The following is an 18,557-nucleotide window of genomic DNA, read 5'->3' on the forward strand; positions in this document are numbered from 1 at the left end:
ACGTTTAACCTGTGAGACTCCCTGCCACAGGATATCATTGAACCAAGTAGCTTAGGAAGATTCAAAAGGGATTAGACATTTAAATGAATAGGAACAGCAGACACAGTAACACTAGCTAGGATGCAAATTATAAGGGCTTTCAAATCTGATCACTAGCTGGTGGCTGGAAGAATACATGGTATGCAATACTGCACAATTACAGTAGTACATTCTCCTTCTGAAACATACTGGTTTGATCATTTTTGGAGACGGGAAGGACTGTTGACCTAAGGAGAAGAAGGAAAGGAAAAGAAAGATGGACAAGTCCTCCAGCCTGGCATGGGGGGACTGACATAAACAGACCATCTGCCCAGCATTGTTTATGCAAGGAGATTCCAGCAGCACACATACAAGACACACCTAGTAAAACTGGATGGGAAGCCAGGTCTATACCTACATTGATAAAGGTCATTATATTTATGTTGATGTCCTATTAAGATGCCCACATTTGAAAACTAGATCCTCAATGTTCATTTAACAGGTCACAAGAAAGAGAGAAAAGCATCACACGTACAGCATATACTCAGCATGGCATGCAAAGGATAGTAAAGGAACATACACGCCATTGACTTAACATAGAAAGGGTTGAGCATTTAAAAGCTACAGAGAAAAATCACCTTGCCCTAAGGAGATAAAGGCACAGGGGGTGGGGTGGGAGACAGATCAGTCCAGCTACACCACAGATTTTAGAATGCTCTGCATTTCCAGTTGTTGCCTTTACTCTACCTGATCTGTGCACCAGTACCACAAAGCAAGGATGCTCAAGCCAAAGGTAAGCCCCGGCCATGGCAGGTCTCCAGTGATCGCGTCTCGGAAGATGTGGAAAGAATCTGCCCGAGGGGTGTAGCATTTTGGGTCAATAGTAATGTTTCCGTATGAGGTGTTTCCTGGAATTGCATTCATATATTTCTCCATAAACGCCTTATATCCTCCTACTTTGGCAAATGCTGAAAAACAACATAAAGATGCTTGAAATTCCTGATAGAATGGAAGAGTCCCAGGAGAAAACTCCATGCTATCAGTGTGACAAACCTGCCCAACAGAGATCAACATTGTCAGAACACATCAAAATATGTGCTATGAACACTTTCAAAAGCAAGGAGCCACAGTGACTTTCCTTCGAAAGATTGCTTTATACTCCACTGTCCTTCCCATTCCCCAGATGCCTGCTTACACCTTGCCAGAAAGTATAATGTAGGTATAATATCGTCACGCTGCCTGACCTAGATGAGGACCAGAGGTAGAGTCTACTAGATGAAGTCAATCCGAAATGTTTATTGTGAAGCAGGGGGACAACTTCATTTAACTAAAAAGCTTACAAAGAGGAAGACCAAGCAGTAAGAAGCTACAAGGTAAGAGAGAGGAAACTACAGCATCATAGGGCTCCCTGCCTTTACTACCTCCTCTTGATTAATTATGTAGGCTGACCCCTAAATACTAGGGTTCTGTTTCACAGGTAGACTGCATTTTAGTACCCATGTGATCTTGTGGCTACCCAACTTCCTATTCACAATCACATGGCCCACCTCCTCTGCCACTCTCAATGTCATCCCTATGGTAACTACAGAACTTGCATAAATATTTAATGTATTTGAGCTTTCTTTATGCAATTTAGCAGGTGGAAACAAGGCGCAGCCATACTGTATGGCCAGCCAGCTTCCCACTTTGCACCAGATGTCCATGGACCACAGACTCAGAACCTTGGTCCTACTTTAATATTATGCATTCCCACATGTGTTGAAGGTGCAATGGTCAGGACGACAGGAGGGCTCTCCCTTTCCCCCCCAGCAAATATATGAAGCAATTAGAGTATCTCAACTGTTAACCTGTCAGGACTCCACAGTGCTGGATCTACTGCCACAGGACATTGGGGGCTGTAGCTGAACATTCCAGCTCTCGTACATCAGATTTACTTACCAAATCCTGTGAGAATAAAGGATCCCACCAGCATGATGATGGTCTGTAAAGTGTCTGTGTAAATCACAGCAGCAAGGCCACCTATGGGCAAAGAAAGGCCAGAAAAATGTGTGAGACCCTCTGCTAATGCCTTAGTGGGAACCACCTCTCCTTGTCGCCTTCTCTCTCTCTCACGCACATACACCTCTCCCCTTTCGTGCTCTCATTTCTTCCCACTAACACCCACTCTCCTTTTCATCTTTCTGGATCCCCTTTTAACTTGTTTTGAATGTATCAGTCTGTTCCAGAAACTCACCTGTGATAGTGTAAAGACCAGTAACAGCCAGCAGTATGATTATTGCCAAATAAAGATTTAGCCCCATGGCCATTTGGATAAATATAGCTCCAGAGAACATATCTGCCTAATAAAAGGAAAGATGACCATTTAGGAAATGCTTAAGATATCTACATCTCTATTGATATCATCTCTTTCCCCCAACTCCCCCAAGCACTGCACTGCACAAAAGAATAAAAGCACATGCAAAATAAAGACAGATCTTGTCTCCTTGGTTGCCCAGACCTGCTTTATTTTAACTGCCAGTGGGTTTTTGAAGTTCACTTCTTTGTTTCTGCAGTTTTTACAATGGTTTCCAGAAATCTGTCAGTGATCCATCCTAGCCAAATCTGGCTACCCATCTCTTCAGGCCTGTGACTTTATGTATGCGAAAACAGTTCAACAAAGTTCTTAAATCGCAGACCATCCAAGTCGTTTGATAACCTTTGCATTATATCCAGGAAGAGTTTTGTTTAAGAACTCGTTTGTCTTTATTTATGTCAATGCTATTCTTCAAGCCTCGCCTTCCCAGTGCAACACAGATGCTTGGTATGACTGGCCTGCCTAGTTGAGGACAAACAGGAATCATAGATGACACCTTATTTTACACAAATTCTATGAATATCTGTCAAAGTAATTAGCATTCAACTGGTCAGCTGGAGAAACAATTAGCTCTTGTAATGACATGGATTTTGCAACTTTGTGAATATGGCCTGGGATTTTAGTTACCAACACAGCTGCACCAATGCAAACCCCTAAAATAGACATAATTTGAAATCAGGGTAACCAATTTCCAACAAATTCATGCCTCATCAGTGTAATTGATATCTCTGTTAGGGGGTTGCAACAGTGCAGCATGCTGCAACAGTGCTAAGAGGGGCAAGGGGGAGAGGGAGAGGATTTTCCAAAGTGCCTACATGCCAAAGGAGCAGATGTGCCATTGAAAGTCATGTCACTGAATCTGTGCTCCTAAATCACTTAGGTGTTTTTGAAAATCTCATCCTAAAATCCCAGGGCAGACAAGGCTTAAGAGGGATGTTTAGTCCTCAGCTCTACTAGATTTTAGGACAAACATTTATTCAAGGAACACAAAGAGTGCCATCTAGTCAGGTATTCTGCACAAGGAGAGGGTAATATAAAAGTCATAGATCTGGCTAATTGTGCCATGCTGTACATAACAACACTACTTAGCACATTTTACCTTTAAAGCGCTTTACAATCAGTACGTAACATATCCTCCTGACTCCCCAATCAGCCAGGCAACTGAGTATCATCCTCCGCATTTTACAGACAGGGGCAAATCCACTCCACAGCACTCGGCCTAAGTAGCTGGGCAGATGCTGGAGGAAGAAAACCTCTCCCCCAGGCCACTGAGGAAACTCCTCCTTGAGACTGTCCCCCCCATAACCCCCCTTCACTCCTCCTGCCTTGAGGGCAAGGAGGAGACTGTGCAGCTGCAGATCCTCCAGCCTTGCTCCCACCACCAGCCACTGCATGCTCACATGCAGAGCCATTGTGGAGCTGAGCTATGCTCCACACAGGATGTGAAACACATGCACAGTCCCACCAATAAATTCCATCCCTGCCTTCACCATCTGCGGCCATGGAGGCTGGGGCTGGCTTAAGATACAGGAATTTATAAAGCTTAATCCCACAGGCTAACTGTGAGCCCATGCTGCTCTCAATGGGAGAGGATTCGTTCCTGACCCTCACAGCTTATGCCCCCAACGTTTGAGGTTTGTATATTCTCAGCATTAGCTTAGTTTGCATGGTTACAAAAATTACTGGTCATAAAATGAGCCCACAAGGAAAAGCAGTTAATTATTTAACCTCCTGAGCAATACGTAAACTCCCTGGATTTTCTGAATCACGGTCTGAGTTCACCTCTTCTGCCTGCCAGTTACAGTATTTACTGCTAACGTTTCCTTGTTGTGGATACAATTAAAATGTTATCATATCTCTGAATGCACTAAATCTGCTCCATGCAAAAAAATCACTCCAGAGCCACGCACACATCATTCAGGAACCACAAGGCAAAACTATTAATGGCATGAGTGTCCTTTTACAACTACCATTACAGCTAAAGAATTCCAAGGAACACGTGCAACACATTCAGAAGGTTTTTAATTCCTTCAGATTATGGGGGAGCATCTACTTCTTTCCCCAGATACCGTGTCTTAATTTAATCAGTTACTGGTCACCAATGCCTTGCCTAGATGATTTTCTTAAAATTGCCCACCATTCCTACCATGGGTACAGCTCCACTGGTGACAGCAATGGAAGCAGCACTACTGGTTTTCAGCTACCTGAAAGCTACCATGGCAACAGCTCTCACAGCGCTGTAGGTTCACGCAGCAGCTGACTGATTTAAGCTTCTCTATTCTGCTACTGCGAACTCATCTTGGTTATGGGAGCCCCATGGAGTCAACCCTGACAGCATGGAGTTTCCTAGGCAGCAGTGGAACTGAGCCACAAAACAAGATGTGGGGGACGACAAAAAATACACAGAACAAAAACGAAAGAGAAAAGAGACAGAAAATGGGCAAGAAAAAGGAGACATGGCAGCAAATTCTGCAAGGGAACATGGAAAAAGGGGAGTCCATTGCTAGTGCATCACGCAGGGGAGGAACTTTGCCCAAAAAAGGAAGGGAACCTCTGGAGCAGAGAAACCATGGAACATAGAATATTGCACATTGGGCAAAACCCCAACAATCACATTTAAAAGTGATACTGCGGAGATACAAATATGAACTTCACTGGGTGTCATTGTGACCTTGTACTTTATTTCAGCTTTAGCCTTGGCAGCCACAATGCCCTGATGTGCTTTGATCATTAAACTGAGAACTTCATCAAAAGCCAGCCCTCTTGGAAGCTACCAACTCCCCTGTATTCTTAATTCCCAAAACAGAATTATGAATTAAAAGATTTGCATACGGGGTGTCCGTCTGCCAATTATGAACCACCTATTTAATTCCCATACAGAGGGTAACCACTCATGGTAGTTCTATGGGATGATCACCCAGAGACTGATTAATATTGTTACAGGTGTTATTCCAGTTAGTCCCAGCTGGAGAATATTCACAGTGTTGTTAAATAACATTCTCCCTAATCTATAGTCTTTGGGGAGAGCATTTTAGGCATCTTTATCAACAGTCATTTGTAACACATTAATTAAAATCTCCCTGATTAAGATGATACAACCTTGCTTGCTAGGAGGGTTAACCCTCCTAGCAAGCAGAATGATGAAATCAACTATGTTCATATTCCAATATGCTGGTCTACAAAGATTAATGCTTCTATATTGGTCAGGGGACATTAGGTATATTTTCCTCTCCATCTGAACTTTCCTTCTCATCTAAGCTTTCCCCTGGACAGGTACTCAAATTCCCCTGACAAGATCTTGCTCTTCCAGGTCTTCTGGTGGTAGCAGGTACCAGCTCTGATATTAGCCTTCCTCCCGGAGAACCTGTTTTCTATCCCTTCTTTTTCTTACCTTCACCAGCTGCCACAAACAACGCTAACTTAGGGCTTTTGTGTAACCCTGAGCCATCACATTTCAAATCACATTCCTGGTAATAAACTTCCCAGTCATCCTCCTCAGGCAGGCCCAGATAAGAAGGTTCAGAGGGGTAACCCCAAGACCAGCTGCTGCCATTTGCCCTCTTAATACCCAAAGCTATTCTTGTGGACCATCTTGTTCTGGTCTATACTTATTAGGATCAACCAGAGTGCCTTGATATGCTGTGATGAACAGTTCTTCAACCACTCTGCAGGCACTTTTAAGGTTCTCTGCCTGCCACAGTAACCCCTGCTTCCCTCTCTCACCTCCTCCCTGTCATGTTTGGACTTCCTTTTTAGGCTTTTCCAAGGTATGAACTAGGGACATATTAAGGTTGCTTTTCCATCTGATGTTTCAATTTCTTATTCTGTTCCCTCATCTTCTAAACTTTACAACTGAGCCATACATGCCATCAGTAGATATTCCATGGCTGTAACTTTTATGTCTTAACCTTTAACTTTCCAGTCCATTTCAGTCTGGAAATACCTCAAATATACATAAATCCAGGGATCAGCTACATAAATTATATCTAATGCAAGTGAACCACCCCCACGTTCTGAAATATGGAGTCCTTTATAAAGAAGTAGTGACCTGTCAGCTGATATATCTTTCTTTATACTCCAGTGCTCTGACGTGTCGCAGTTTTAGTGTTTCATTATCAGTAATGTATTATATCTTATTAAGTAATTAATTTTCTGCCCCCAGAAGGTGCCCTGCTGACAGGCATGCTGGGTGTGTTTCGAGATGCACTTAGGCCTGTAAGCAGTTAGAGTTACAATTTCTGCACTGCCACTGCTTTCATAGAATCATAGAATATGAGGGTTGGAAGGGACCTCAGGATGATTAGGCCACAACCCTGTCTTAATTAGCCCAAATTGATACTACAACTGATGTGCAATATCTGGAGTGCCAAATTGTAATAATGGCTTCTGTTTGATTATAGCCATCAAATAATAAGATCAGTTGGTTTATTAAACAAAGCTTAAGACATCTAGGATTAACCAGCACAATACAAAGAGGAAACTCACTAATCCAGGGTCCAGTGTCTGTCAGCTTCACTGGTCCAATTTATTTTACAATTCTATCAGTTATTTCTTCTTGGTTCTTTCTTCACATTGTTTAGTTTTGTTACTATGATTATCCAATCAAAGACAAATGTCATATTCCATTATACCCTACATTTCAATTTTTAACCTGCTTAACAACATGTTTTTAACCAACTATTTCATTTTGTCCTTTGTGGTTTGGAATGTCTTGTTCATTGTCCAATCATATGTTAATATCACATTTGGAATCCTGTCTCCTCATACATTTCCATTGTATAAGCCCTTTCTTTTCATTTCAGTTACAACTTCATTAGAGAATCACAGGAATAAAAAACAACTTTAAAAATAGGTTATGAAACCAGGTCACACTCAACCATATTTTCACTCTATAAGTAAGGCTACGATTATGTCACAGAGACCACGGAAGTCGTGGAATCCGTGACTTCCATTGACCTCTGTGACATTTTCTGCCCCAGGGCTGGAGTTCCCAGCGAGCCCCTCCCCCCCCCGATCCCAGCCCCGCCCTGGTGGAAGGACCCTGCAGCTGCCCTGCTGTGGCAGGCGGACCCTGCAGATGCCCCAGCTGAGCAGCTGCAGAGAGTCCCTGCTGCCCGCCATGGCTGAGCAACTGCGGGGTCCCCCGGGAGTTCCCGTTGTCTGCTGGCTGGGCAGCTGGCGGACCCTGCTGCATCTTAGCCGTGGCAGGGGGGAGGGAGGGGCCTGCAGCTGCCCAGCGGTGGCGGGACCCCATAGCTGCCCAATGGCGGCGGGCAGGGACCCCCTGCAGCTGCCCAACCATGGCCACCAGCTGGGGGACCCTGCAGTTCCCAGCTGCCCCGGGGACGAGGGGACCCTGCAGCAGCCCAGCCCCACAGGCAGGGAGACCCCTGAGGTCCCGCCCACCGCAGCGGTGGGGGACCCAGGAGCCCCAGCAGCAGTGAGTGCTGAACCCACCTACCCCTTTTGTCAGGAATATTCTTCATGAGTCAGGGACAGTCATGGGCTGCCATGAATTTTTATTTATTGCTCATGACCTGTCCATGACTTTTACTACAAATATCCATGACAAGAACTTAGCCTTATCTATAAGCAATATAAAAATCTACCTACTAGTAATTCTTTATCATCTTCTCTTAACATAAGTCCCATAAAACTTTACAAAATACAGCTAACAGCGTCATACGTAAGGGATGCTTGGAGCCCTACACCTATGTGCTCACAAAACCATGCCCAATTAAATGGATGCAACATTTCCAATTACAGCTACATATAAAACACAACAGTTATGTTGACAGCTCCTCACAGAAATAAATGCTAACGAAATGAAAACACCAAAAAGCCAACTTGGGGGTTTGCCATAGACCCAGCCTATTTAATTTGCAACCTTGGTAAGAATCAATTATTGTAAGAGTGTGAGAATGAGAGCAAAAGGCCAGCTCTTTTAGGTTACATTGGACTATTATCACTCAGCTCTGATGCAGAGAGCAAAGAGTAACCTTCCATAGCAACTGCAGGAAAACAACAGAGCCAGGTCTGCCTGACCTGTGGACTTGGCTGGAAACATGATTTCAAAAGGGGGCAGAAAATCACAACTTCCTTTGCTACTGCAATGTCCTTGTTAGCCACAGTTCATAGCTCAAACTGATCCACAGATAGGCTCATTCCTCGTCCCTCCCTTCCTCCCCTTGCACTTTCCCACTCCTTTATTTGCCAACCCCATCTCTCTTCGCCCCACTGCCTTCCTCTCTTTTCTCGCACTGCCTTCATTAGTACTAACAGGTTGCATGTTTGGCTGAGGATACCGACGGAAGGATGTGTGGGAACAAAAACCCATTCCTTGAAAGCCCAAGGCTCCTTTTCTTCCACTAGAGCTAAAGAGAGTTACTCATACTCTGTACCAGGAGAATTTGGCCCAGGAGTCAGAATGGGAGACTTTAGAAAGAAGGCTCTAAAATAAAATGCTGAAAATGGGGTGGGTTGAATGTTCCTGGGTAAGAAGCAGCAATTGTTGCCTTTGGGGAACAAAGGCAGAGAACTGGGTACTAAAATTCTGATAGTTTAGGACATTCTCTTCAGTTTCTGTCACTGACACCTGAGATGGCGCATACAGTATATAGTACAAGGCTCCAGCCAGCCTGACCTGTTCCAGAGGGGAGCACACATGGAAACAAAATCCTGGAAAAAGAAAGCTAAATCATAACCATCATCTAGAGAAAGAGTCTCCTGGTATAATCCAACAGGTACAGACACACAGAGCTGTAGAGCTGATTTGGATGGTCAGCACTGCTAGACGGAAGAGTGACAACATGGAAACAGATTTTTACCTACCTAAATAGAGTTCAGGCAACAAATGAGAGAAGTGAACTACACACATAGAGAGATTTTATGTGAGCATAAAATAATAATACAGATAGGAACATCACTTAGAATAGAGGAACTGGAAAAGCTTAACTCACCGAGATCTTGGTGAAAATATAGAGGAGCAGAGAAAGGACTGACAGATACATCTGAATCCGTTGGCCACCAAAGCGCTTCTTGAGATACTCTGGCATCGTCACCACCTGCAGAAGGAGAGGGAGAAGAATTCACACTATGAGCAAAAGACAACTACCATAGGGGGCAGAGGCTCTTCCATCCAGATACCACACTGATAAATGCACTAGAAATGTAGATGGCCTCCAAGAAGCACAGAAAGACACTCTGTAAAATGCTCCTCATGTCAGGATCTCAGAGACACAGAGACCTCCTTGTTTAAATACATACAGGAATAACTTGAGTCAAGTCCCTGTCACATTCAGGTCTCTCCTCCCACTGAGAATGGTTTTGTGATGGTGCTAGATTCACAAACGCAGTCGGCTGAATAAGAAAGATTAAAACTGGGAACAATAAAAGGCATAACCTAGTGTTTGTACTTACCCCAGCCCTGATGTAGATGGGTACAAACAACCAGCCAAGAGCAAATACAATTATCAGGGCCTGTAACCAAGGAAAGAACAGCTGAATTAGCCTCTGGTCCTTTCACCAGCACTTTCCAAGGCCATGTACCTGGCTGCAGTGAGTAAAACAGTGGCCAGTGCAGGCACCCCTCGCCTCATTCTTTCTGGTTTGAGCATTGGCCTGCTAAGCCCAGAGTTATGAGTTCAATCCTTGAGGGGGCCATTTAGGGATTTGGGGCAAAAATCTGTCACGGACAGTACTTGGTCCTGCTGTGAAGTCAGGGGACTGGACTTGATGACCTTTCAAGGTCCCTTCCAGTTCTATGAGATAAGTATACCTCCAAATGTGTCTGGCACCTTACAGTTGGAACTCCAGGGGTGAAGTCCCAGCCTTACTGAAGTCAATGGTAGTTTTGACTTTGACTTGACTGGAACTAGGATTTCACCCCAGGTGTCCAATAGAAGCATCTGAGGAAGAGTCCCCCACTGCAGCAGACTTACTGAAGTATCAAAGAGAACATTGCTTCAGCATTTTCCCATGTCTGTCCACGGAGAAATACATTTGTAGTGTGTCTAACACTGGTCTTAAAATTTCCTTCGGTTGCACTATCCCACAGCAGCTCCACTAGTAGTAACAACTACCAGAGCATTAGTGTGCGCCGGGCACAGGTGCTTAAACCACTGTTTCATTAGGCGTGCCCAGAGCAGATCTAGATAACATGGTGTTTTAAACACCAGAAGCCCACAGAAACCTCTCTGTGTTGGCAGATTCACCATTGCTACCACTGGGAAATGTTAAGAAAGTCTAGGGATGCCACCACCGCCCCCTTTACTAGCCCCTCCATCCAGTCTCCAGGCAGCCACCGGCACAGGAAACATTCCACTAACAAATCCAAGTGTGTTATGAACAAGTCTCACTTGTGACTAGCTCTGCTACTCCAAGGTGTTGGACAGCAGAGCTTACTGCCATACCCATGTCACCCACCAGACTAGCCCACTGACCTGCCTTCTGCAGTGCCTTGGGAGTAGTTATAAGGTTGCCCTTATACATTATAAGACATATAATACTTTCATATTTGGGACTATATACTATAAAGTATGGTAGCTCTGCTATACTACATACTGTATATTCTGCATCAGATATTTTATTGTAGATCATGCATCCATTTTTCTTACTTAAATGTTAGCGATTTGTTTTATGCAGACTTGTGCACATTAAAACAAATAGAGCTAAATTCTGCTCTCAGAACTGCACTCTAGATCTCTCACCCACAGGCTAATTCTTTATCGCCTCTCTGGAGTTCTGCTCATAGATCAAGCATAGGACATGCCAGAGATACTGGGCACCATGCTGCTCTCACGTCCACCCATGTACATCAAGAGTAACTCCACTGAAGTCAAGGGAATTACACTGACACAAAGGCAGTATAAGTGAGAGCAGAATCGGGTCTAGTTCTCTCTCTTGCTAACAGAGTCAGTGTGCATCCACAAGCAGCATTTTCCCATGTATATTAGCATGTTTATCAGTTCCATTGTGTTGTTCATATTGTAATGAGCTAACTAGCTGACTTCTGTGTGCATGCGTGAACAAGTACACCACTGTCCTCACCCTACCGTACTTAATCAAAACCTCTCAAATGTGTGTCTTAGGCTGCATACTGCTACCAGCTAATGGAGACCTCTTTAGCTCACATGGCAGAGGATCCTGAAAGAGGATCCTGGTTCTATCCCTTCAGATGTCATAAAGTTCCAAGTAACCTTAGTGTGGAGCCTGGATTTGTTTCAGCATCATCAGAGAATAATAAAAAATGAGAGTTTAAACTAACTGATTCCAATGTGTGCATGTCTCTAAGTGATCGTCTACTTCTCTCAATGCACAAAGAAGTTGCAATCTATATGGGGCTTATTTCATACCCACACACTTCTATTTTAAATAAACCTAAGGGCCACATGCTTCCATTGATGATTCAAACCAGATTACAGGGAAACACCAAACCTCCAAGATCATTTGTGGTGTTGCATAAACTCCTTTGTGAAGTGCAACAGCCAGGGGCATGGCCACTATTATTCCAGAGGCTGAGGATCCAAGGGAAGAGTTAGATCCCAAGGCTCTTGGCTCATTAAAGTTCTCTCATGACCAGATCTTTCTGGAGCACCAGGTAAAGAGCAGTCTGGCTCCAGACTCCATGCTGCAGGAATTGACCTCCTAGTGGCTATGTCCCAATTCCCCTCCAAGGAGTACTGATGGTGGAGAAGCTAGTGCTGTTCAGGGCAGCGGTAACGTGATGCAAACTGCACCTTCAGACTGGCTGACCTGAAAGGGGAAATACAGCATAAAGGGGCTGTTCCCCAACTCCTGCATCTCCTCCCGACCACATATACATGAGCTTTGTTGCTGAATCCATGAAGGGCTACAGGTTAAAATTCACTGAGGAGAGGGGGCACGTTACCTTTCATCTCAGCTCTCTCCCCCTGATCCTTTCCCAACCTTTACAGTTCTTCTGCCACACTCCAGGCAGTAGTCGTAGTACTTTTAATCAAGTGAGGTGTTTGGTTATAAGACAGGGGTCTGTCCCCAGCAGACTGAGAACAGACCAGCACTGATGGTGCATTAGGAGGAAATCTCTGCACTCCTTTGCTGCCGTCCCTTAGTGAGGGGGAAATGAGAGGACAAGTAGGGGGTGAAGGCAACCCTAAATCCCTCACTGCCTGGAGGAAAGCAAAATACGCCTTTCCCCCTAGTCCCACTTCTGCAATGCAAGCTCTCAGCAAAAATGATACAGATGAGATGAGAAAAGCTGTCCTTTCCCCCTGATATCTGGAGATGTTGTTTATAAGTATTTGAAAAGCAATCAAAGGACAAGGATAGAATGGAGGAAATCACCAATATATTGAGATTGAGAGAGAGAGAGAGAGAGAGAGAGAGAGAGAGAGAGAGAGAGAGAGAAAACCTTTGTGGAAACTGGTTTCCTAATATAGTAATGGCCTTTTCTTCTCCCATTGACTGGGCTGCAGGTGGGAGTGGGGAGAGAGGCTGGGGGAATGGGAATCGACACGAAGTGTTCTTGTGATGGGTGGTTCTGCCAGTCACCAGCCCTGAGGGAGGCAGGTGCTGCTGGGTGAGGGCTCTGACAGCATTAGAGTGTGTTGGATTTTTAGACAATGTAGGCTCACCTGATCTCCTTGGATACCCCCCAGGTTACAATTTTATGTAAACGTGTACCACTCACGTTCCACTCAAATCCTGCAATGGCGATTCCTGCAGCTGCTCCTGTGCCTGCCAAGCCCACAAAGTGCCCACTGCCAATGTTGCTGGCAAACAGAGAAGCACCAATCTGGAAAGAGAGAGAACAGACTTGGGTCATAGATCCTGGACTCAGGCCCTGGCTAAAATAAGAGCTGTATTTGTGACCAAAAAAAAAAAAAGGGCTTATTTGGTGTTTTGAGACTTCCTGTCTGCCATCACTATGGGACCTGAGTGCCTGATTTCCCCTCTTAAAACCCAACATTGCAGCCATCATCCCCCCACAGGCAAGGAGGACTGAGCAGGATATCACATATTAACTCATCCAGAGGGGACACTGGTGAATGATAATACTCCCTCCTCCAACTAAGGTGAGCACATGGCCTCCGCCCATATAGAATTTCAACTCTTTGGAGAACATTTCCAACTAACATGTGGGTGATGTATTGCAGAATGAGCAGCCAATGATCTTGGCCAGAGGTCCGGGCAGCTAGCGCAAAAGGCTGATGTCACACATCTAAGCTGCTCCAAGGACAAGAGGCTAATTCATGCCCCGTCAGGAAAATAAGATACATCTCATTGGGCGAAAGATCCACAAGCCTTACGGCTGCCTTGTATCCTCAGTGGGAAACACCCTTTTTGCACTTGGTTTGCTTCCATCAAGGGGACAATAGGTTACCTGAATGGGACTCTGGAAGCTGCTATGATAGGTCCAGCTACTGACCCAAGGGTGCAGTACCTGTGAGTAACAAGTGTGCATACAAGGAATGTTGGTATCTCTAAAACCTGTAACATCCTGTATTGATCCCACAGACTGAGTAATGGGGAGAAACAGGAACTGCTGATATGTACGGACTGAAGGAAAAAAGGAAATTAGTGCTGGATTAAAAATAAGACAGAGATTCACAAAAGGCAGATCATATCTATGTAATCCTTCTACCGGGTGGTGGCGGCAGCAAAAAGGGACAGGTTCAATATCTAGAGGAGCTTCCCCTTAACATTATAAAACAGAACCAGCTTGAGCCCCCATCCAGAAATCTTGGAAAACAATATACTACCACCCCCCTGGGAGCCTCTAGGAAGTAATACTTCCCCAGTTGCAAGCACCAAGTCTGAGTATAACAAAAGAAAACTTTATTAAGAGGAGATGAAATAGAGCATTAATCTGGGAAAACACCACAACAATCACTCAAAATTATGCTAACCAAAAGTAAGCACTGGCCCCACATTCTCTTGAGCAGTAGACTTTTGCCTCAACTTCCCACCTTGTGGTATGAAAGTTCAATGAACAAACACCTATTTAACAAACCGCTCCCTTTTTCCCTCTGCTGCACCCCACTTATATTTGTCAGCTGAGGGCAGCAAAGTCCCAGAGTCCAGGGCTGTGTTCAGGCAGGTTCACCTCCTGCCCCAAGGCTCGTGGGATGGGTGAGTGATGCCTCTGCTCACCACTGTCACTGTTGCTGCACACCACTGTGAGCCTTTGACCAAGAAGAGGCAGCTAAAACCAATGCCCAAACCAGCCTGATGCTAATACAAGTTTGCCAGGTCTCAAAGGGGCTGATATGTCGTGCGCTGTGCCTGTTTGTTTCCAGTAGCGAGGTTGCAAGTGAAAGTCAACGCCAAAGACAGAAACTGTATTTTCTATCTTTGCTAATTTTTCCTCTCCCATTTTTGGGTGTGTTTGTCTTGTTTTGTCTTCTAGGAAATGGGACTGGACTTTAAACAACAACTCCAGCCCATCTCAGCTAACTTCCCCTCTTTCCCCGCCGCAAGAGACAGTTATTACTATCTTTAATGCTATCTAAGAGACTGTCAGGCAAGGGGGGTTTCTTTCTAAAAGCTCTCTCCAGCTGAAGGGAAAAGGAACAAGGGATGTTTTAAAATGAGAGCCTTACTTAATATTTTACATTTCAAATGCTTTAAAGGTTTTTCCTTCTTTTTCTGTATCTTTAATAATAGGTTAAACATAGGTTTAATGGTGTGTTTGCTAGGGTACTAGGCAGCCTGAGGTCTCTGTATAGCAAACACAAAACCTTGTTTAAACTGTATAAAGATGGACGGATGGATGGATGACTCTTTTGGGGCTCATATATTCCATCTAAATTAATACAACACCAGAGAGTAACATTCCCAGCTTTACACATGGCAGTATTGTATTGTCTGTGTATATTTTTGTAAAGAAAAATACAAAACCAAACAAAAACCAATGCAGTTAGCAAAACATTTCCATTAACACAACAGTCATTATTCCCAGTTCAGGACAAAGCAATGCCAATATATGGGTCTATTACTTTCTGCTTCTGTTTGTCTTTCTGACAGAGGAAAGACTCTGTACAAGACGATCATAAGATCAGTATACACTAGTTACAAATGCAATCTAAAACCAAAATCTTTTTCAGTAATTACATGTATGTACATAGGGACAGATCTTTGAATTCAGAACAGTGAAAAGAAATTTACTCCAATACTTTAGTAATTTGTAGCAAGAAAAAGTTATGTGGAAGAGGCTAGCTGATGGCTGGCAGCATGTATGGCAGTTACTATGTTTTAATTAAACCAGTGTATCTACATAATGCAAATATCCAGGGAATTCTGCTTAACTTTTCGTGCTGGGATCTACAAAGTGCTTAATGCCCTTAGGATACTTTGATAAATCTCAGCCTTCTTCTAGATGTATCACAGACGCAAGATAGAGAAACTAGGCCTTAAACTTTGGATTGTCCCAGACAGGGCTGGGCACAGAATCTCATCAATCAGAGTAAGTGGGTGCTGTAACATATCCCCACATAAACTAAAGGATTCTGGCCTATTTTCCAAGAAACTCCATGTTACCGGAAGGCTGTCCCTTCATGACACGGTCAGCATTACAATTTTCAGGGATCTGGCCATTAATGATCTCCCCTTATGCTCATGCTGTTAGAGGTATGACAAACTGGGTGGGGTGGGGTTTTCTTCTCCTCTGGACAGACCTGACAAACACAGAGCATGCATAGGATGTGGGGCCCTGAGGGTACACTTGCTAAGCCTGCTTCTCCGAGGAGGGAATTTCAGAGCAAAAGTAGCTCCCGCCACCAGTTAGCACTGACTGCATTTCAGAAAGAATATAGTGGAACTAGAAGGGGGCATGAGGGTTTGAAAGGGATGGGGTCAACTGTTCAGTGAATGAAAGAGTGAAAGCTATAGTGGAAGAGAGGAGAAGAAAGATGAGGGAAAGGGAAGAAAGACTGTTGAAAGAGAGAGAAGGAAAAGGTTACTTTAAAATCCTCTGACAGGTCAATTGTTGACAGGGGCTCACTAGTCAGGAAAGAACCGTCAGGCTGCAGTTATATGAAAGTTACTGTATATTTGACACATTATTCATTAATCTATTCGCCTTACTATTTTCATTGGCTTTCTGCTGCCCAGAAGTCCTGGTGCTTGCTGCCCCACAGGCCTCCTAAGGAACCTGGAAATCCTACACTTTGCCTAGCAAAGTAACAGAAACAATCCCCAGCCCCTACAGTGCACTATTCATGCCACTGATCCACCTCTTTAGGTAGGGACTTCACCCTTGTGGGATGACACTGGAAATGTTTTTAACTTCATTATTTTGGGACACAAAAGTGTATTCTGCAAATCCACAGCTCTTCCCACCCTTAACCAGTCCAACTTGCATATTGCTTAGTGTCTCTGTAAAGCCTTATCATGCATCTATCAAGACTCAGCTGCCTTGAGAAAGGAGAGCAGGTTTGCTATTCTGCTGCCCTAAGTTCTCTGCAAGATCTTCATTTTGCATTCTTATCTTCAGGTAATTTTAAAATGCCACACAATCCTTTAACCAGGAGAGATGGACATGCATTTCTCAAGCAGCATAGGCTTTGTTATATTGTAGAATCACCTGGGTCCCTCCTTCCCCACTTGGTGCTATGCAATTACACCTCTACCCCGATATAACGTGACCCGATATAACACGAATTCGGATACAACGTGATAAAGCTGTGCTCCGGGGTGGGGGCGGGGAGGGGTGTGCACTCCGGTAGATCAAAGCAAGTTCAATATAATGCGGTTTCACCAATAACATGGTAAGATTTTTTGGCTCCCGAGGACAGCGTTATATCAGGGTAGATGTGTACTTACATCCTCAATCCTTGCATATCCAATAATTTTTTAGGTATCTTGCTGGGACTTCATATGCACGTGTTGGCTTGGAAAGCAGCACAGCTTCTGCTAGTTGCTTAGCAAGCCAGCCTGATACTTTAGCTTCCCCATCATCAAATATGCGGGCACCAGACCCAATGCCTACAGTCCTGGGAAGGCATCCCACTACTAGTCCCATTAGAGGGTTTTGGCAGAGTCATTAGGAGTTTGATTTACTGCACTTTTCCTTTCCTATCAAAGTTTCACTTTGGTTGCATGTCTGGTTGTTCTTTTTACCTTGAACAGTGGTGGTTTCAACCTGGCCTACAACTAAAAATGTTTCTACCTCAGTTCACTACTTCTAGGGACAGAAGCAAAATATTTATCCCCACTGTCCACCTCCTATAACCTGCCTACAGAACTGCTGAATTAACAAACAGGAAGAACTTTATAAAATAATCCTTCACACACAAAATGATCAAAGAAACCTACTCAGTGGTCAACAGCGAAACATGACTGCATTAAACTGAAGTTAAAGATTATCTATATATCCCAATTCTCTTCCTTCTTTGACTGCTGGGTGTTACTCATTTACTGTTGTCCAGCCCATAAATTAATACAAAAGCAGCAAAGAATCCTGTGGCACCTTATAGACTAACAGACGTTTTGGAGCATGAGCTTTCGTGGGTGAATACCCACTTCGTCAGATGCATGTAGTGGAAATTTCCAGGGGCAGGGATACCTAAGACAATACACTGCCTCCAATTATCTGGCTGAACTCCTCACCCCTCCAACTAGCAAAAAAAAAAGGGAACATTCCGTTTCATTCAACAAAGAACAGGGAAAACACACCATCCGCTTTTCTTTTCTTAATCCCCAGCCTATACCCCATGGCTGCTTGGTATAGCAGGGAACAGCATGACAAGTGAGGATTGAAACTAAGCCAATGGAAATTTTATTTCTAAAACAGGTTTTTGGAATTACATTTTCTTTTATTCTCTATAGCAGAAAGCAATGAATCGTGCAGTCAAGTCTCAATAAGTCGAAGTCAAAAGGAAGAAATATACTATGATGGGAAGAGTCCATTTATAAAGCAACATCCCCATCTACAGACTTGGGAAACTCACCCAGGTTTCCCTGGAACATTCCCAGGTTATAATCACACATGGCGCTGCCCCAGGGTGAAATCAGAAGTAGCATTTCTCTAACACTTTACATATTGCATTAGTTGGCACAGCATCAAGCTGGTATTTTTACTCTTTTTGGCCTTTTTATATTTTATCCCTGCTCCTGCCATATCTATTTGCACTGGGAGGCCTGAGGACGGCCCAGACTAAAACCAGGGAAAGGGTTTTCCAGAATCTCACATTCCCTTGTTCAGAGT

General features: G+C 44.1%; 1 protein-coding gene across 3 annotated transcripts in view; it reads right to left on the reverse strand.

The window, feature by feature from the left end:
• LOC115661140 (sodium/glucose cotransporter 1-like) overlaps positions 1-18,557 on the reverse strand; it is a 60,936-nt gene that overhangs the window by 23,615 nt on the left and 18,764 nt on the right. For 2 of the 3 annotated variants that reach the window (XM_030583347.1, XM_030583348.1), the window contains exons 3-8: positions 13,041-13,145; positions 9,791-9,850; positions 9,331-9,435; positions 2,252-2,357; positions 1,957-2,037; positions 766-986 (exon numbers count right to left, since the gene is read on the reverse strand). In XM_030583347.1, coding sequence (XP_030439207.1) covers positions 766-986; positions 1,957-2,037; positions 2,252-2,357; positions 9,331-9,435; positions 9,791-9,850; positions 13,041-13,145 — 678 coding nt within the window. Of the gene's footprint in view, positions 1-765; positions 987-1,956; positions 2,038-2,251; positions 2,358-4,517; positions 4,529-9,330; positions 9,436-9,790; positions 9,851-13,040; positions 13,146-18,557 lie in introns of those variants that run through there. The other variant, XM_030583349.1, reaches the window with a different exon arrangement.

Source organism: Gopherus evgoodei, chromosome 13 (assembly GCF_007399415.2).
Source record: "Gopherus evgoodei ecotype Sinaloan lineage chromosome 13, rGopEvg1_v1.p, whole genome shotgun sequence".
Classification (NCBI taxonomy): Eukaryota; Metazoa; Chordata; order Testudines; family Testudinidae; genus Gopherus; species Gopherus evgoodei.